The 20,157-nt window shown below is 41.4% G+C and overlaps 2 protein-coding genes across 3 annotated transcripts; one reads left to right on the forward strand and one right to left on the reverse strand.

Moving 5' to 3' along the window:
- The first annotated feature begins 505 nt into the window (after positions 1-505).
- On the forward strand, positions 506-8,899 carry si:ch211-243g18.2 (uncharacterized protein LOC559906 homolog). Of its 2 annotated transcripts, none has more exons than XM_056433339.1 (10): positions 506-618; positions 2,683-2,955; positions 3,090-3,215; positions 3,720-3,802; positions 4,291-4,447; positions 5,559-5,723; positions 6,045-6,170; positions 7,044-7,261; positions 7,376-7,404; positions 8,363-8,899. In XM_056433339.1, the coding sequence occupies exons 2-10, from the start codon at positions 2,692-2,694 to the stop codon at positions 8,473-8,475; spliced, it is 1,281 nt and encodes a 426-aa protein (XP_056289314.1). In that variant the 5' UTR covers positions 506-618; positions 2,683-2,691; the 3' UTR covers positions 8,476-8,899. The 2 variants fall into 2 exon arrangements, with proteins under 2 accessions (XP_056289314.1, XP_056289313.1); XM_056433338.1 differs by lacking the exon at positions 506-618 and adding an exon at positions 1,190-1,293.
- A 5,164-nt stretch (positions 8,900-14,063) lies between these two features.
- rbp4l (retinol binding protein 4, like) lies at positions 14,064-16,159 on the reverse strand. The gene is made up of 5 exons (XM_056432650.1): positions 16,054-16,159; positions 15,593-15,710; positions 15,366-15,502; positions 14,664-14,776; positions 14,064-14,574 (listed from the first exon to the last, which is right to left on the reverse strand). The coding sequence occupies exons 2-5, from the start codon at positions 15,707-15,709 to the stop codon at positions 14,351-14,353; spliced, it is 591 nt and encodes a 196-aa protein (XP_056288625.1). The 5' UTR covers position 15,710; positions 16,054-16,159; the 3' UTR covers positions 14,064-14,350.
- Between the last annotated feature and the right edge of the window lie 3,998 nt (positions 16,160-20,157).

Raw genomic sequence — 20,157 nt, forward strand, 5'->3', positions numbered from 1 at the left:
TGTATGAGATTGCGAATGGAGAAAGTTCAAAGAGTTATAGTTACAGCATTATGTAATTGACAATTACAAAGTCTGCTAGAGTGTTTGCTTGTGCGTGCATGTGTACACACTTAGAGCAAATAAATGCAAAGCTACTTCCTTTGCCTAACTTCGTTAAAACCCTTGTGTTGCCTTCGGGTCATTTTGACCCGATTCAATATTTAAAGTTACAACCTTATAAACAATGGCACATTCTTATTTGTTTCAGGCTTTACGAAAACGTATATTTCTGTGTCTGCGTGTAAACTGTTACACGACACATTATGTTGGTTCCAAAGTGCCTCGGCCTGCATGTTTTCTTTGTGAGCAACTTGTTGAATATTTTATCTCCGACTCGGAGCGATCGGGTTGCAACGAGATGACTGACTGCAGGAGGACTCCAGAGAGCTGCACAGGGTGCCACCCACCTAACTACAAACCATAAAGAGCTGTTGATGATAATGACATATATAATAGCTCAGATGCAGAGGGCATGCTTTATTGTGATCAGCATACAGGCAGCAACCAGCTCGCAAACAAAATGGTGCTTTTAGCTGCCATTTCTTTCAGGAACTCAAATAAAATGGAGCTAGAAGGAGAGTGAGTATTGACCGTGCATTCTCAAGCTGGCCAGAAACACGACTGCAAATGAATGATTGTGTTGTGCCGTGCATCTGGATGTGTCAAAAGGAAGTTGATTGTGAATATGTTCATCATATATCATAAGTCCCCTCGCTGTGTGTGCAGTTTTACCCTAGAAGGCTGTTTTCACAACCGTCTGTTTCCTCATGATCTTCTTAAATCTGAGTTTTACACATCTCACACAAGCAAGATTTTATGACGTCACAACACGTTTGGAAGTCAATTATTGTCCAGATGAGCAGGTTACTCAGGTGAGATGGGGAAACGTAACATTTCTAGGCTACATACAAATTACTATTCTAAGTATTGTCTGTCTTTAGACACCAGCACAAAAGGGAAGATGAAGAGAAAGACTACGAAGTATATATCCAAGCCCAGCTATACAGAATTGATCAAAAAGAAATGCTTCTTATCAGAGCCGATTATTGTCATACAACTGTGAATGAACCTGTTTCAGTTCCATAACAAGACCCCACATATCAAGAAATTCTGGTGCAGCACATGCACCTCCTGTTCAGAGCTAGCCCTCCCACTTCCTGTACACTAGCATAAAAGCTCACCTGTAGCATCAGCAGCACCAATCCTCAAATCCTCCTCTGGATCCACCTCTGCCTCTAACTAAAGAAAACCTCGGTGAGTCGGATGCTTCTTTAAAATAAATTATTTCATCGCAATTTGATTTATTAGAATTATTGATTTAAATCGTTTTCAACAATTCCACCAAGTACTTTTATTCAGTGTATTACTTGAGACTGGAAAAGACGAAGCATGCATTTATCTGAATGAAAATGATTATTGGAAGAAAAAGCTTCTACCAATTCACAGGAAATCCATCTTTTATTCTTGCTCTCTTTCATTCAACAGTTGTCAACACAACTATTTGTCGGCTAATGATAAGTTGATTTAAAACCTTTTTTTTTCTCCATTTCCTACTGAACAAAGTGTTTCTTTGTGTCACTGGAATTCACTTCGAATATTATCCCGATCATTTTCCCAAGCTCTATTTTTTTATCTGAACAAGGACCGTCTGTCTCCTGCTGGGTCCTTTGTAGTTTTGTGGGAACGGTGTTGCCAGGATCAAGTGACAGAGAGACGGACAGGTCCCCTTTCCTACTAATCCACAGACACACACACACACACAGACAAAGATGCACTGTCCATGTTTGACATCCACACAGAAACGAGTCACACTTAAAAGTCAAGGAAGTAATGTGAACACCTCATGAGGTTAATAAGGAGGGGATAAAATATGAGGTATTTATACAAAGTAGCTGATCATTATTATTTATTGTGCACTGGATCTAAATATAGACATTATATTTATATTATTTTATAACATCTAATATAACATATAATATAACATCTCCAGTAGTCTTAACCTCTCGGAAATCAAATTTTTTTGGACACTTTTAATCTCCTACCTTTTCTGCTATTTTTCTGAATCCTCCATTAGTATCTTCTTGAATATAAAATGTACCTTATTATCATAGTAATAGACTATATGAGAGCGTTCTTAGTCCCGCTGAGAGGCTCTCATTCGACCCGGAGTTGAGCGTTGCTCATTTCCATTTAGATTTTATACTGACTTGAGTTGAAGCTATATTTGAATGGAGCCGAGACAGACCGACTGAAGAGGCCGTGGCCACAGTCAGTGAATGTCTTCCATGCAAATGGTTCATTTGAAAAACCACTAGCCGGCAAAATGAACACTCATTGAAAGACTCCTTTCATCATTTTTAGTGGTCTTGAATATAAGGTCACTTGCATTTAGCAATTTCAAATGCTGGAATAAAACACATTTACTTAAGGGCCACAAAAGAGCTTTCCCCCACATATCTCATGTAATTTAAATGGCTGCAATAAGTCTGGTATTTGAAGTATTTCCCTTCTGACATGTGTTATTTGAACATCCATCCAGTGTCCATTCAGAGAGGTGAACCTTTAGCAGCTGTGATGGATGTAGCACATGTGATCTTGTTCTGTTCCTCTCTTCATGTAATGTTGTTTCTTCTTGCCTCACAGCCTCCCACAATGACCTCCGGCATGTCAATGAGAAGCTTCTCTATGAGTCGCCAGCCCTCCTTTTCCAGTCGCTCCCTGATGGACACCGGCCGCTCTCGCTCCCGCGCTTCGGTGTCTTTCACTGCAAGCAGCTCTCTGAATCGTTCGGCCTCCATCAACCAGGATCTCAACGGGCCAACAAGCCTGCAAATTAATGGCCTTCACGACAACAACGTCAACGATAAGGAAGCCATGAAGAGCCTGAACAACCGTCTGGCCAGCTACCTGGACAAGGTGTGACTCGTTGAACCCGCACTGTTGCGCTGTTGGTCGGCAGCCAAATGGCTGACCGGTGTATATTGGTTTGTCACCACTAGTAGACGCCTGAAACACCAAGATCATCAAAATGTCTCTTTGTCTTCCTCCAGGTGCATTCCCTGGAGCGCGCCAACGCAGACCTGGAGGACAAGATCAAGCTGATTATGGTCCACCGCATTCCCAAAGGTCATGACCATGATTCCATGATGGTCCAAGCTCATGCCGTTGAGGAAGAGGTAGGCATGAAAGAACGCGCAACCACAGCAGACATACATTATACTGACCAGCACTCAGACTGCCGGTCTGTACACGTTTTATCTCAATGAACAAAGCTCAAGGTTCGTGTAGATGACATTTGTTATTTTGCATAGCCAAAACACCAATGCAAATGTGGACATGCGCAGGAGCTGCATCACTTGATCCATTCGAGGCTGAACCATGACCTACGCTTGAACTTTGAGTTAACTAAGCGTGAATTAATTACAAAAATGTTGTGCCTATTTTGACCAAACGGGAAAAAAGTTACCGTTCATGGAAAATGTAACGCGTTATCTTATTGGACAATCAATGATTCAAACCGTCATGAGTCTTTTGAAACATCGGCACCCAACTTGTACTGCCATTATACCTTTACACATGTGAGTGTGCAAGAAGCAATGAATGCACAGGACTTGTGTGTGAAGAGTGACTTTAACGATTGATGTGAAAATCTAACGTTTCTCTACTTTGATATTCGGCAGTTGAGGAACAGGACCTTGGAAAATGCTCGTCTCATGTTAGAGATCGACAACGCTAAACTGGCTGCTGATGACTTCAGAGTCAAGTGAGTGGCTAATGATTAAAGTAGGAAGGTGTCAAACTAGTTTGGGCTGTCTGTATTTGTTTGCACTGTAGTGTTTAATCCATTTATTTGATTGATGTTTGATTACGTAAAGTGTTTAATATTTGTTAGATTTACTCTAATTGTAATATTGCATCAACTTTATAATAATAAAGTTAATGCAATATTACAATTACCATTACAGTAAATTATTATTATTAATAATAATTGGAAAAACATCCTATCATTTTAATTTAGACCGCTTTAACCATTAATGTCCTTCTCTTCCTGCTCTGAGTGCATACAGATTCTTGAGGTTTTTGTTTAGTGAAAGTTATGCAAAGAGATGCCGTGAGATGGACTGAACTAGAACCTTCTTCGATACACATGTTTGTTTTCCTTCTGCAGACATATCACAGCTTTACAGGTCAGATTTAATTTGTAAAGAGAGTAAATCATTCTGCCTTTGTCTCTCTGTATCTGGACTTTAGGTGGGAGACAGAACTGGTGATGTCTCAGTCTGTGGAGCGAGACTGTCTTGCTCTGAAGAAGGCCAAGACCGACCACGAGCTGATCATAGCCTCCCTGAAAGTAGATCTGGACACCCTGACAGAAGAACTGTTCTTCCTTAAGAAAAACTACGACGAGGTGAGTCTGATGTGTAACGATGTCGTATCCATCCTCTTTTCTTCTTCACCCACATTCTATGGCGTGCAGGTCTTTTAACACGCTGTTTATCACATTCCCGTCTCCGTTACTCGACATGGGCCTCGTCTCATTTTCATTTTGGCCCTCTCTCTTATTCTGTAACCTGCACTCACAAAATACCAGTTGTTTGATATCGAACTGGCCCAGTTTGGTGGACTCATGAGATCTTACTTAGAGGCGAAGAGGACAGATAAAAAAGTGTCTATATAAGGGGTGAGAAAGAGAGGTGGTTCTCTGGTTACTCTACACAAAAGAAGCAGCTGGGTCTGGTTTCCCAAACCTGCACTTTCAGCCAAATCAGCTACTGTCCTCTGGGGGGGTGAATGAGAAACTCCGATTAATTCCCCCCCCCCCCCTCTCAACAAGACAAAGATTACTAAAACACCATGTGAACAAAACGGCACCGATCCAATTCATGACCAGATGCAGAAATCGAGAATTGATTTCATAGGCTTTAGTTGATCCTGGAATACGTTATGCACATGTATCATCCATGTATGCTTATTTTACAGTTGCTTGTTTGTCTTATTTTACCACATGTGAAGGTTTTGACTCTGTCCAGTGTGAGGAAAGTGGACTACTGATGTAATTTATGTTGAAAGTATAAACTATCCCCCCACTTCCCCAGCAAGGATACAAATACTGTGCATTAAAGAAAATACACACGTGAACTTTACACCCCAACAGAGGCTGGAACATGTGTGTGTGTGTGTCTGTGTCTGCACGTGTGAGTGGTAAATAAATGAGAGTGAATGAAATCCACTAAATAATCATGAATAGAGTTTAGTGTGTGTGTGTGTGTGTGTGTGTGTGTGTGTGAGAGAGAGCTGAAAAGCCAGAGGTAAGGTGAGCTCCGCCCCATCAACTATTGATGGAGAACACCTAAATTATGAAGATGTCTTCACATCCTCTGTGCCACCCTGCTATGAAGGATCCACTATTCCTACATCAACAGTGTATTCACTATACAACTTAAAGTTGAGTTTTTTAAAATAAATAAAACAAACATATGACAAAAGATCATTAAGAAATGATATGTTTCCCCCTGCAGGAACTGGAGCAGATGAGGTCTCGCATTGCCAAAGATGAGGTGACTGTGGAGGTGGACTCGGCCAAAGGGCCAGAGCTGGGCACCATCCTGTCCGACCTGCGTTCCCAGTATGAGGGGATTGTCAAGCAGAACAGGGAACAAACAGAGCAGTGGTACTGCAAGAAGGTAAGATAATTCTCTTCAATCAAGTGATTCCCTATTATTGGTCTGCAACTTACAACTTATTGTCATCATTTATTTCATTGTTTACTCCATATGTACAAATTAATCCCATGTGATTTTATGTCTTCATTGAAATATTTAGTGAGTTACACCTGACTCATTCTACCGGATCAAAGTTCGTGAGAAGGCCGAGACAACACTTAAAAAATCGAAACAACCAGAGAAGGAATAGCAGACAGCATGAGAGGAAGCACACTCTTACCCTACAACAGGTGCATTTTCAGTGGAGAGTTCATTCGTGTGACGTTTTTGCATCCCGTGCAGCTGGAGACGGTGCAGACTACCGTGAAGGAGAACACCGATGCTCTGAGAAGTGTTCAGAATGAGCTGGTCGAGAGGCAGCGCTCCCTGCAGAACCTGGAAATGGAGCTGGAGGGTCTGCAGAAACAGGTGAGCTGCTCCACCCGAGGGGCGAGCGAGGGGCCAACGATCCCACGGACTCACACGAGACGGAGGAGGGTTTCGTTCTACAAGCGTGGAAAAGAGATCTTTTGGTGAATGAGGCGTCTCCACGTCGACATATAAAGAAGGTGCACACGTTTTCACACCTTTTGTCTCCATGAGAATGGATTGCTGAAGAGAATTAAAGATTGACGTTGGGAATAGGAAACTGAACAATATGCACATTGCAATAATTACAATAATGTTGCTTGTTCCCTTTTAGTTTGAAGTGTTATTAAATAATCGTGCAAGTGATGTTTCTACACTTGAAACTGCACAAACAAAACCAAATCCACGTAAAGCAGTGCAAACACCACAACCATGAATTTAAAGTATGACTACATTACCCTTTCACAACGCCTTAATGAATTATGGCTCGGTGTTAAAGAAATATTGGGATTTCACGGGATTAGTCAAATACAACACAGGAAATCCCTACAGAGGTTCGGATTATGTTTATTTTGACTAAATTCAACGTCTGGGAACTAATTGTGTTTCGGGCTCTTCTAATCCTGTGTGATAGTAAACAAGTTCTCCCACGTTAATGAGTCATGCGAGACATGGCAGATTCAGTTGGCAAATTGTATGGGTGTGAGTTTCTGTGGTGAGAGGGTAATCATGTCTGAGCAGCGAAGGCCACCGTGGTGCAAAGCTCACAGGTCTTTGTTGATAATGATTCGAGAAGTCATTGTAGGATCAAGAGGCACTGAGGTTTCATTTCCACTGGCAAACACTTTCAAAGGAAATGTGACCATGAAAAGCACGCGATGGAGTCAGGTAAGGAAGGTCAGCCCTCTCACGATGTGACCTTTCTCTCCTCAGGTAGGGGCACTGGACAGTAACTTGACTGAGACGGGCCATAAATACGCCTCTGAGATGGAGCTGCTGCAGCTCACCCTGAACCAGCTGGAGGACGATCTCTCGGAGCTCAGGCTGGACATGCAGCGCACCAAGAACGACTACGAGCAGCTCCTCCGCATCAAGCAGAACCTGGAGATGGAGATCGCCACTTACAGGAGCCTGTTGGAGGGAGAGGAGGAGTAAGTGTTGTAGTCCGATGTGTGGGGGTTGAACTATGCTCATCAATGTGTTTAACTTGTTCACAAGTCAATTTAAAGATACTAATTGTTATATGTTTCCTTTCTGCCCCTCAGAGTCAAGGAAGTTCCTCCTCCACCAAAAAGTGAGCACTTGGCTTTTAATATTTAACTGCGTTTAAAAAGAAGTAAAGTCAATGCTGAGAGCTACAGAATGACTTCCAAGGCCAGCAAAGAGCAAAGCACTGCTCATATAGGTATTCTTATCACAAGCTGAAGGAAACAGGGAGGTGAAGAGTGACTAAAGCTGTAATGATGAAGTACAGAAAACTGTTCACATACGTTTATGATGCAATCTGACGGCGTTGAAGTGAGGCGGACAGACACACCCAATACGCCCAGGACTAATGACTGTTTTATGCACCTCAAAACAATGTAACACAAGTGGGTGTGAAAACAATTAACACAACGTTGTACCTTTTGACATTGTGATAATTATTTTCACACCCACTTTTATAAGACGCAGAAACAACTTGTAACTATCTTAATCCGACTGACTCATGCAGCTGGTTCATATAATTATATTAAAAATTAATTAAATGCCTTTTTTCAAACAACCTGTTTTTTGGTGCACAGTTCTTCACGTGAAGCTACCAAGACATGCCATCATTTTTAGTACAGTTCAGTGTGCAACTACTCAAACAGGAAAATTAAAACGACACGAATGCCGTAACTGAGGAGGCAATACTCCGTCACATGGTTCAACACACATTACAGAGGAATGTGAGATTAAAATGAGAGGCCTCATTTTAATTTCCCTTCTTGACCCAGTGCCTTTAATGTCTTCTCTTCTCTCCTCCTCTCTCACGCCACCTCATTGTCTCTCATCTTTTGTTGTCCAATCTCATATGATCAAATCTTTGTTTCCTCTCATGGCGTGTCGTCTCTTCTCATCGCAGCTTACTTCCTCACCAGTGTAAATCGCATGCGGTCCCATTTAAACTAGTTGTTTCAACTCTTTTTTATTGAACATCGTTTCCGTTTTCCTCGTCACTCTTCTCCCGTCTTCCATTTCATCTCATGTCATCTTTGTCTCTCTAAAAGAGCCGGACATTCGCACCAGGAAGATTGTGAAGGTGATAACTCAGACGGTGATCGACGGCAAGGTGGTGGAAGAATCCCACGAGGAGGAGCATATCGAGGAGAAGATGAAATAAAAAGAGGTGGCAGAAAATGACACAGAGCTGGACATCATTTATCCTTGCAAATATTGTTTTGATTCGAGGACTTTTGGGGGGAATTGGTTGACTATGATTGGTTTGTGTTTTCAGAGAAGTGCTTCCCCACAGATGACTCATCAGTGATGCTTTGATCAAATGTTTGTTTCTGGAGTAAATAAAACAGACAGTGTATATGTCCAGCACTGCTGTAGCTTTGCATGCTTATATCCATTTATAATAGGGTTTCTTCATACTGTCTTACTAATAAAATGCTGTTAAACAAGATATTTATTACTTAGTGGGGTAAAGTTCATTTTATTGAATCTGTTGCACACTTTTTCACGTTTTACAAGACTATTGTTCAATTGTTTTTCCTGTTTTTGTGTTGCGTGCTCTGGCTAAATAAAGCTTCTATAATCAATGTCTTGTCTAGTCCTCCATTCTGATAAACACGTCATGCTGAAATCAAATGGCACCATTGCAGTGTCTTCAGTGGACTCTGTTCTGGGGCTACTGGGATGTTGCAGCTGGCTTTCTTACTCAAGTTGCATAAAGAAATCTCTTGACTTTCCCTCAAGCAAATGCTTGAAACAATCTAAGAGTGGACACCTTGTATGCGGTTTGCTGACATCCCAACGCTAACATGCAGATGTTTACCATGTCACTATCTTAGTTCTGTGCCAATATTTACTAATTAGAACTAATCACAAAGTAGGAAGACCAACTTTCAACTGATGATAGAGGAGAAGAGCTCAGGGGACCAGCACATTCATTATGATGGATCCTGTGGGGACCATGAACAAAAAGCTCAGACCAACACCAATCCATCCAATAGGTGTTTTGATATTTTGTTCTGGACCAAAGTAGTGGACCGACCAATAAAGTGTGGCAAAAAATTACAGAAACATCATTATCCAGATCCTTAAACATTTTATTATACTAACATTATCATTTAAAAAAGACAAAATCGTTAATCTTTGCCCATAACCCATACAAACATACACACTGAGTACAAGGTCATACTGAGAAGACAATTTATACACACTACTTCATGAAAATTAACCAGAGAAACATTTTTCAGTTATACGGTTCAAGGTTAAAGGTTCAAGGTTTTTTATTTGCCATTTTTGCCGAGACCAACCGTCCAGACACATTGGAATTGTTTTGCAGGGCTCTCCAAGTCAACAGAGGTACAAACACACTATAATAATAAGAACAAAATATATAAAAACACACTGTACTTAAGGTGGTAGAATATACAGTATTACGTCCAGTTTAAAAAAAAGAAAAGGTTATTAACATAAAAAGGGCAGAGGTTAATACATAAATAGGCTAGTGGTGAATGCTGTTCCTAGCTTGTGAAAAGAAAGAGGGGAACAGGGACAGTTATGTGGGGATATTGCACATTTTGAGAGGTGGGGGAAGGTTATGTGGGGATATTGCACAGATTGGAATATTGCACATTTTCTCAGCTAGTACACATTTCTCAATAGTTCTGTTTTGCCATCAGTCTGACTGTGGCAGGGAAGAAGCTGTTGAAAAAACGTGTCCTGTGGGTGACGATGCTGTCCGCTCTGCTGTGTCTCAGGTTGTATGTGAGTGAGCTGGTGGAGTGAGTCTCCAATGATCTCCTCTGCTCTTTTCCCACAGCGCTGCACATACATGGAGTCCATGGAGGGAAGTTTTGTCCCTGTGATCCTCTCCACAGTCCTAATGACTCTTTGCAGAGCCTTCCTCTCTGCCTGTGTTACCAAACCAGACAGTGATGCCTGCGGTGAGGACGCTCTCTATCAGCCCTCTGTCGGCCTGGGTGAGAGGGCGACGGGTCAGACCAGCTTTCCTCAGCAGCCTGATGAAATAAAGCCTTTGCTGGGCTTTTTTTCCACTGTGTCTGTCGGAGTCCAGCTCAGGTCAGATGTAACCTGCATTTCCAGGAATCTGTAGCTGTCAGCCCTCTAAAAATGTTACTGAATGATGTATTAATTTATTTACAACGCATATAGAAATAATAAAGGGTCTGAATAAAATATGTGCAGTGTCACATGTTTAATGTTAATGGTCACATGACCAGAGCTGCTTATTTTCTGACTGCACCGTGAGAAAAGGATGGCTGCATCTAAGCTTTTAAAAAAAAGAATCATCTTTAAGGTGTCTAATGATACAAGCATTTGCAATTACTCAACTTTGTTCAAAATGGTCGTAGAATGAGTAAACATCTCCGATAACATGTGGATATACGTATACACATACAACGCTCCGGTTCTCACCACCTTTCTACTCTAGTCTTTCTTTTAGTTTCACTTTGACTCAAGTTCAGGAAGAGCCAATGACTCTCGTTCTCTCTCTCTCTCTCACTTTATTAGCTAAACTTCACTTGCTTTCACTCTGATGCATCAGAGGAGCGCTCAATAAGCACATCCTACCGAGGCACTTCAATCAAATCTATGATTTGAGCAGGTTCACTGAGGTCAGCGTGCTCCTAAAACCCTCACGAGCAAAAATCAAATAGCTGGGAAATCAAAATGAATTGATAAACTAAAATGTTGCTTTAAAAAAACAAACAGTAGTTTTAAAGCTCTATAATAAAAAGTGAAACTAGTGTTTTAGAATAATTTTAATGTTGAGTATTTTTCTACATCCTATATAGAAAATGGTGTCTTAGTTTGCATATAGGGCTAAATGTGATCCTTGAGACTCCAGCCTCTGGTTATCGCCATGAGCTCCTTGTTGTCTCACCCCAGACGTTGTGATAAAAACATTGCATGTTGTTTACTGTAAGGGTGTTACAGGTAATGGAACACACAAGCGCGACTCAGAGGCAGATGGACAACAGAAAGTCTTTTACTTAGTTTCAGGCAGGGTCAAAACCGGGTGGTCAGTCAAAACAGGTAAACAAATCCGAGAAGGGGCGGGCAAAATCCAGGGTGCACGGGACAGATGAAACAGGGTCAGAACAAGTGGATCAGGCATGCGACAAAGACACCCTGGAGCGTTTGGCACTAACACGCGAGACAACCAGTCAGAGGACAAGTGCTAATGAGGAGATCAAATTAGTGAGGGACGAATGAGGAAATGGGCAACAGGTAAAACGAGCATGAGCTGAAGGGAATGAGAGATGATCAGGTGTGATGGGCAGGATCTGTCATGACACCAGACTTAATTAGGCAGACAGGGTGAAAACTAATATTATGATAGGGAATTCGTGACAGTTTAACGAGCAATTAGATTGATTAGTCAAAACATTCCCTTGCAGATTCCTCGTCGGCACCTCAAGGAAGAAGAGAGATTGCCAGCTGAGTCAGAAGGAACCCAGTCAGATAAAACTGAGAAATGTCTCACTCTGCCGTCCTGTCATAACAACAATGATTGATCATGGGCAGCGGCATTTATTATTTTTAATGCCGTGCACATCTAGTTCATTAAGTCAAATGCCGCCTGATATGTATTATGTAAAGGTGGGGATTTTAGAAAATGAGACCTCTTTGTCGCTGCTTTAAAGGAACAATTTTCCTCAAGTGGAAAGTATTTTTGTAATGAATGCCAACATTCTGCCATCGACAGTGAACCTTTGACATTCGTTCTGCGGGATGAAACAGTATTTAAGACCTTGTTTAAATGAGGTTGTTTATCACAAGATACAGACTCTCATTACTGAAACCCTGTAAACTGCACTGGGGACAGATTGAATGATCTCACGCACTGAGCATCCAATTACCTTTTCTTGTTTGTAATACAACATAAGTTGTGCAGACTGAATGTGAACACATTTGCACATAATCACATATAGATTCAGAGACCGTGGTGCATATAGAGACAAATGTGAAATGTTGCTGGCAACAATACTAAATGTATTATTGGTGGTGCTTTCTGGAAAGTTCTGCATAAGTCCTACAGTCACAAATCCACTTCGTAACTCAAGTAAATATCTAATAAGAATAGAAATGTGTTGAAGTATACACTTAACTGTCATTTACAACCACACTGGAAGACACATTCAGGTTCCGTTGGACCACTAAGTGAAATGTTCTCTTTGTTAGAAGTTAAATGTATCTTTTAAGTGGCCGCAGGTAGAGTACACAGGCAGCCGCCTCCTGCCGCTCCTCTGTTTTCTTCGCGGAGAGATAATGACGACATGCAGACAGACAGACAGATCATTGGATTAGCCGGTCTGGTGACATTTAAAAAACAAGCTCATTTTACGTGTTCAGATGCTGCATGCTGGCACTATTGACAGTAAGAGATCCCAACACAACCCTAGTCAGATATTAATGTCTGCATTATTTTTATTTACATTTTTATGTTTACATTTTTTAAATTATAAGACAAAAGACAATACATAGACATAACACCTAGAGGACAACAAAACAGTGGACAAAACATCATAAAGTCAGAGTATTGAAAAATGATGTGTGTGTGTGTGCGCGTGTGTGTGAGCTTTTTTGAAATTCAAAGAAACAAAATACATAGATGAGGGCAGATGTACATGTATGAGCGAATGTCTGCTTTTTGAAAAAAACACTAACATTTGGCAAAGTTGTTTTCTGGATATCTTTTCAAGATAATAACAATAAAGTGCAACGTGTAAAAAACTAAACAAAACAAGTTAAAATATTTGGCAATAAAGAGTTTTACACTGCATATCTTTTCAAAACGACAATAACGTGCACCCTGTGTAAAATTAAATGAGTCAATATTCCATACGGAAGCTGTTAACGGCATATCGTAAATATTTCCACGAATGTACAGGCATTTCACCATGTTTTTATTCATGACTTAGTTTAATGTCTGTGTGCTTTTGACTTTTGTTATATGTTAAGTTCTCAATAAAGGTCTTCCCCCCCCCACACACAAACATGTAATACCACTGCGGCCCACAAGAGTACAGTTTGAGAACCACTGGTTAGCAGTAATAGAATAAACACTTTCATTAATCCCCAAGGGGAAATTAGTTCTCTGCATTTAACCCATCCTTAGTTATTAAGGAGGGGGGCGCGTGGAAGCGCCCGAAGCAATGGGTTTCAGTTCTTGCTCTTGGACACACTTCCTTACTATGGGGAGGCGGGAGGCGGGGACACCCCCAACCCCTAGGGTTGTGGGAGGACCCCCCTACCCCCCTGAGCCCATGCTTTACCATTATTGGCTTCAGCACATTGTTTTTCAGTGTGTTGCATAACATCAACAGAATTACACACCATACAAACACACATTGTCCATCGGGTTCTTCCGCCTCTCTCAGTCTTCTGCTGTCGGCCATCTTGCTTCTCTCTTCCTTTCTTTGAGTTGATAACATTTGACCTATTTAGTTATGCAAGCGTCTGGTGAGAGGACTAAGGTCTCTGAACACCAGACCTCCAGTAAGCGTATTACTGATCAGTGTTGTGTTGTGTTTAGCGGCATTCTCCGGAGGTCAGGAGGTCACAGCCAGTGCAATATGTTGTCCAGCCTCAACTGCTGACATATGTTGATCTGTTTCAATGCTTTAAGCAGCAATACGTGATGCATTGCTGATAAGGAATTCATATACAGTTACATATACATGTTTTGAAAGTTAACTTTTTTACGCCACAATAAGGACACAATTCCAGTGACATTGTTTAGAAAAATATCCTTTTATTTTATTTTTCAAAGCAGCAGTCAAATTTTCCTTGGACAAACAACGGATGAACACGAAGGAGCAAATGGGTCAAACCAACACGTGTGGCTCTTTTTCCACTGTCTTTGCACAATTATATTCTCGTGTTTTTCCCCCTTCGTCCACTCACATTATCACTCTCACATTCAGGCCTTCTTACACATGCACTCTTTTATTCTCCCTCTTCTTGTTTTCAAGCCTTCTAGACTGCAACTCTCCTGCTCTGCTCTCGCCTTCTCTTTAGCAGGCTCCAGACTGCAGCACTGGCTGGAACTCTCCCGCCATGCAGATGTCTTCCTGCTTCTGACGGACGATGCGCTGGATGCCGGGCGGCAGCCCGCGGGGATTCCTGGAAAACACGATGCCGTAGCCGTCGTCGCAGCTGCCATCTTCCTTCAGGGTGCGGCAGGCGTAGGTGATGGCGTAATTGTCGTAGTCGGTGTCGATCACCCAGTAGTTGTCACCTGGTTAGAAAGGAAGGAAGAGGTTAGCCAATGAGGAGTGAGGAGATGTGAGAGGAGGGGGTGGGGGTGGGCATGTGTGCACAGCTGACCTCCACTGGACAGGTAGCTGGCCAGTCCCTGGTAGTTCATGAACATCTTGCCGGGGCTGGCGGGGTCGGGGACAGAGTACTGGGCGGCCATGTCAGCACACACAACCCAGAAGCTGCAACACACATGTCAGGGTCAAAGTCAGCGATGTAGGCCTCGAACAAGTGAACAGTCTTTGGCTAATATCATGATATTCATTATATATAATATTACTGCAATTAGAGGACATGTTAACGTGAACCTCAGGAGTTCAATTGTAAACACCCTAACTGTATTATGGGCATATGAATACAGTGCTCTTTACATTTCTGAAAATATAGCCTAAATTCATTTCAGTATGCAGTGGCATAATTGCCTAAATCAGCAGAATATCTTTACGTTTGTTTGTTAAAGTGCATTAAAGCCCACTTTACAACATAAACAATCTACCCCTTCATCTCTTCAGAATCCTCCATAATCCAGGGAAACTCCAGTTTTTAGCTAATGCTGTTCGGAATGTGCTTTTATAAATTCACACCTGTTCCTAACAATTGACCCTGAAAACTGAATCAAGAAGGTCTTTGTGACCAAACTGACCATTTACCCGGTTAGTAGTGAGGTCAGATAGTTTTTCATTTTGAATTATGTAATCTTATCTGTAGATAATGAGTGAAATCAGGCAGGGTGAAAAGTCTCTCTGCTCCCTCTCTGGCCCTCTGACTCACCCAAACAGAGTGACACGTCCCTTGGAGGAGGCAGACATGGAGCCGTCATCATCAATGGTGTACTCGGCCGAGATGTTGTCCTGCAGGAACAGCCCCTCTGGATCTTTCTTCTGCACTGCGTACCACTTTCCTGCATACTGCGATGAAAACGAAGGCGGATGACAGTCAGAGAGCATTTGACTTACTGTATGTCCAACATGCTGTTGATGGGTTTTCGTTTCACTCACCCTCTTGGAGTCAAAGTCTCCTTTGACGCTGAAGCTGTCGACGACACAGGAGGCAGACAGGCAGTGCTCCACGCAGGACAGCAAGACCAGCAGCAGGGCCAGTTTAGAGGATCCCATTCTAAAAGGAAATGCACATGAGAGTGATGGGGGACCAGAGACAGACAGGGACTATCGTGTCATTAATGACACACAACTGGTTGTTGGGACAAAATAATGCAACGTTCCTCATTTTGTATACTAATTTACAAAAAATGCACCAACAATATATTTTCCCATTTGGTTTGAGATGAAGAAAATAGTAACATTATGTGAAAGGCCGGGGAAAAATAATTGTAACAGCAAATTCCACAGTGCAGTGAATGTCAAGTCTCTAAAGTCAAGTGTGCAGGACACTTTCAGAAAACACAATCATAAGCGTAACAACAGAAGCTACTGAGTAGAAGGTAAAATGAGTGTCTTACCTGTGTGAGTCAAAGAAGCAACAACAATTAGAAATGTAGTGTTCGTGGTTATCTGGTGGGTCTTGTGTGTGTTAGCCTTTATATACACCCTCCACAGACAAGCAGCCTTTATATACACCATCCACAGACAAGCTTATGGCTACTTTTCATTCTCGGAACTAAATAAGGTGCTTAAATCTAGAGGTAATCCTGTTGGGTTGAAATACTTACTGTAATCTGGCCGAGACTTTCGGTAAAAACAATCAGACCTTTATTTAACTGAAACAAGATAAAGCAGGCACATATCTGAGCAGGAGCACGTACACATGAACATTGTTTGAATAAACACATGGCACAGATAATCCATCAAGTGTTTGAGATTTTCTCAATTATGGCTCCAACTTTAAGTGTCGAAAGTTTAAATAAATTGATGGGACATAGAATTTAATTTTTACCTCAAATGCCTACTGAGTAGCAAAAGACACTTTTGAGCTCAGTTCTCTGATGTCTAGCTAATTACGAACATATTTACTGGTACAAAACACACACACATCTGCTTGTGAAACTAAAGTTGAAAAACCACCAGGCCTGCGTAGGATCAACAAGAATACAAGCTGAAACACAATAGATGTATTTCTTGGCAGGATCAATCAATGTCCTTACACTTTGGCCTGTAAGACCCACATATTCACGCAGCATTTCCTCTCATGGAATTCAGACAAATCTATTTTTCGTATTTCTGAACCAGACTTAGATATTAATTTCATAACTCAATGTATACTCATCGGCGAGTCCACCAATACGGGGACTGGGGAGTACTGAGTGGAAAAGCTCTGTACAAAGTCAGGCTGAATTACAGGAGAATGTAAATATTGCATTCGAATTTAAGGTCACTTTAGCTACAGTTTAACGTTTTAGGTGTTTTAAAGAAGCTATTTGCTTGTTAGACTTATGCGTTCACTATATGCAGCATGCAAACCATAACAGGGTTACACTTCACTTAAAGTGTTATGATGAAGAAATACTCTATAAGTGAGTAAACAAAACATCTACATGTCAAGGGTTCCTCAGCCAAATGTTGAATTCCAAAATAAAAAAATTATAGATCTTAATATTATTATTAATAATGTGAATGCAGATATATTGCATTGTGCACATACAAAGACATATAATCTTTCTGACGAAGCTATTCCACAAAGGGTTTCGGTATAAATGTATTACAAGTTAAGGCTTCTTGAGAGACAAATAGCTGGTTATTTCCTCTTGTGGTTGAGTAATCAGTGTGTAATCCTGGAAGAAGTAGCCTGTAAACCAAACTTTCCAAATGATGGGATGATCCGCTTAATAAAACCCACACTCATACTGTATCACAGTAAGAGAAGGGCTTATGCGACCCATGCTTGATCATTATTGTACCACAGAAAAGATCACTCTGGCAACACAGATATTACATTTAATGACGAAAGGAGAAGTGGCAATCAATAGGACAATAATTTTGCACGCATGCAGTTCTACACTGTGTGTGAGTATGTGTGTGAGTATATTCACACGCATACTCACACACACATGCTCTCACACTCTCTGCTGTGAACTAATGAACTCTACTTTCCTGGATTAACCCAAATCACATGAGATTACGGCTGGCATAACACTGTGTCTATTATGAAATAACTTTCACATTCTTCTTTCTGTGAAGCATTGTTATTCTAATATTCTCTATTTACAGTAATTAAACATATATAATCTGTCGCTTTTATACAGAAAATAACAGAATAATTGAATATTTTAGAATGGCCCCACACTGATGGTAAACAGTAAACAAGGATACAGACAGGTCGGATAATGAAGGCAGACGGTCTATTCTTCCCTCTGAATGCTGCTCAGAGCTTTAAGCCTGCTTGTATGGCCCCAAATGGACTCAATGGACTCATTGGACTCAATGGACTCGGTGGATATGGAAGAGTTATGTGACGTGGAGTACATCTGTTGGTTGTATAAAAACAAATTATACAAATTACTTTATAATTTGAGGACACCTACAAATGTGGTTATACAACTACGTTGCATTTGACTGACGACCTGGATGGAGCCGTGACAGCACAACGAGTATTCCCTCTGCTGGCCATCACGACGACTGTATTTATGTGTATTTAAGTTCTGTCACGTTCATGGACTGCACACACTGTCTAAAACCTTAAGCTCATACGGTACACGCCATTTATAAAACATCGAGGCATTTCCTGCTCTTTGGGCTTGTGGTACGATGTTGTTTGGTATATGGTGAAGTAAAAAAGAAAGAAAGAAATAGTGTAAAACAGTTTTTAGTCTATCTGAAGGTTTAGGAAGGTCTGACAAAAAAATGGTTTTCCCATTTTTTTTTGTTACATCCAGCAACAAAGACATTCCTTCTATTTTGAATTGTTGAACATCACCATAATATTGTATGCTATATATGAAACATGGATTTAATTTCACTGTCATATCAAACTGTTTCTTTGCAATGGTGCCCTAGCAGCCTTTGGGGGTTGAACCACAAGGCCTCGGTCCTCCTGTCCGCTGTTGCGTTGCCAATCTTTTCAAATGTAATGTTGGCTATATTAAATTCATAAAATGGTAAACTGCCAGAGGAGTAAATACTCGTACACTTGTATCAACACATGTATAGATCTGGGGATTATCATGTGTTCCCTCCAGGACAAGGAGTGTGTGAGTGCTTTAAGAGTACAGGTGTTATAATAAGGGTCTGCTGCCCTCTTCTGGTGGGTGTCGGCACTGCAAGTGTGTGTGTGTGTGTGCGTGTGTGTCTGTGTGTGTAGTGGTATAAGCAGTGACGTGCAACACTGAGTCCAAATAAACTGACAAAAGATTTTGTCTTTGCATATCTTGTTATATGTTCCCTTTTTTTTCAAGTTAATTATCAATCAACATTTACATGCCGATGTCGTATAGTAGATAGTGGGGTTTACACACTGTTACCAAACTGATCATCCTACGTCACTCTGCCCTCACTCACTCCCTCGCTCACTCACTCACTCACTTATTCACTCACACTATGTCGTACACACACACACACACTGTTGACCTGCCGTAGGCATAATGTATTCTAGTGGAAGCAGATTATCTATTTGACCTTTTGTATAATGTGTTTATGAAACCTTATTATAGAGTGGTCCTCCCCGCTCTGAGTGAAAGGATTAACTTTCTCACAGAAGCACATTGTGTGTGTGTGTGTGTGTGTGTGTGTGTGTGTGTGTGTGTGTTGTCGACAGGATTCTCTCATTCATGTTAAATGAACGTCTGTCTTTCCGGTGGCTTTATCAGCTCAGCCCTCTCCACTTATCACTGACCGTCAGTGTCTGAAATAATGAGTCATGGCTGTGGAAACCGGGGGAAAGGCCCTGCAGGTAGATGGAGAGTTGGGGTGCTGAGATAATCAGCTGGTAGCCTAACTAAATAGGGCTTATGTCAGAGTAGGCCGTGTTTAATTGGGACTTAAAGAGCTTGTACAGGTAGAATAGAATAGAATATACACTTTTATTTATCCCCAAGGGGAAATTAGTTCTCTGCATTTAACCCATCCTTAGTTATTAAGGAGCAGTGCTGTGGAGTGAGCCGAAGAAGCAACAACTGGGGGGTGCGCCTGCCTCACTCACTTCTACTTGCAACTAATGGAGCGGGGATCGAACCCCCCCCCCCCTCCTGTTGCAGCAGGCCCCACTGACCCCACCACGCTAAGCCGCCCAAAGACGCGTGAGAGAGACAGAAACAGTTCACTGCAGTGGACCACTCATATATTATACAAGACGGAGAAGCTCACAATGCTCGTGGATGTGTTTCTCATACTTCTGTATTTCAAACATTCATTAAGTACGATATGTAACGGAAATACAGGAGGTACTACATTTTTCTATGGTCAATTTTCTTTTGGTCAAATTTGGAAATGTTTGGACGCAAGGTACCATCGATAAGGATTTTGACACATTGAAGCAGCATTTAACACAAACGACATATCACCAATCACAAACATAGACCAATGTGTGATATGGTCTTCTCACACACTAATAAACTGACACTTTATATCTGTGCCAAGACATTGTGGATTTGAGAGGGAACATGTGAGCATAT

Source organism: Pseudoliparis swirei, chromosome 15 (assembly GCF_029220125.1).
Source record: "Pseudoliparis swirei isolate HS2019 ecotype Mariana Trench chromosome 15, NWPU_hadal_v1, whole genome shotgun sequence".
Taxonomy (NCBI): Eukaryota; Metazoa; Chordata; class Actinopteri; order Perciformes; family Liparidae; genus Pseudoliparis; species Pseudoliparis swirei.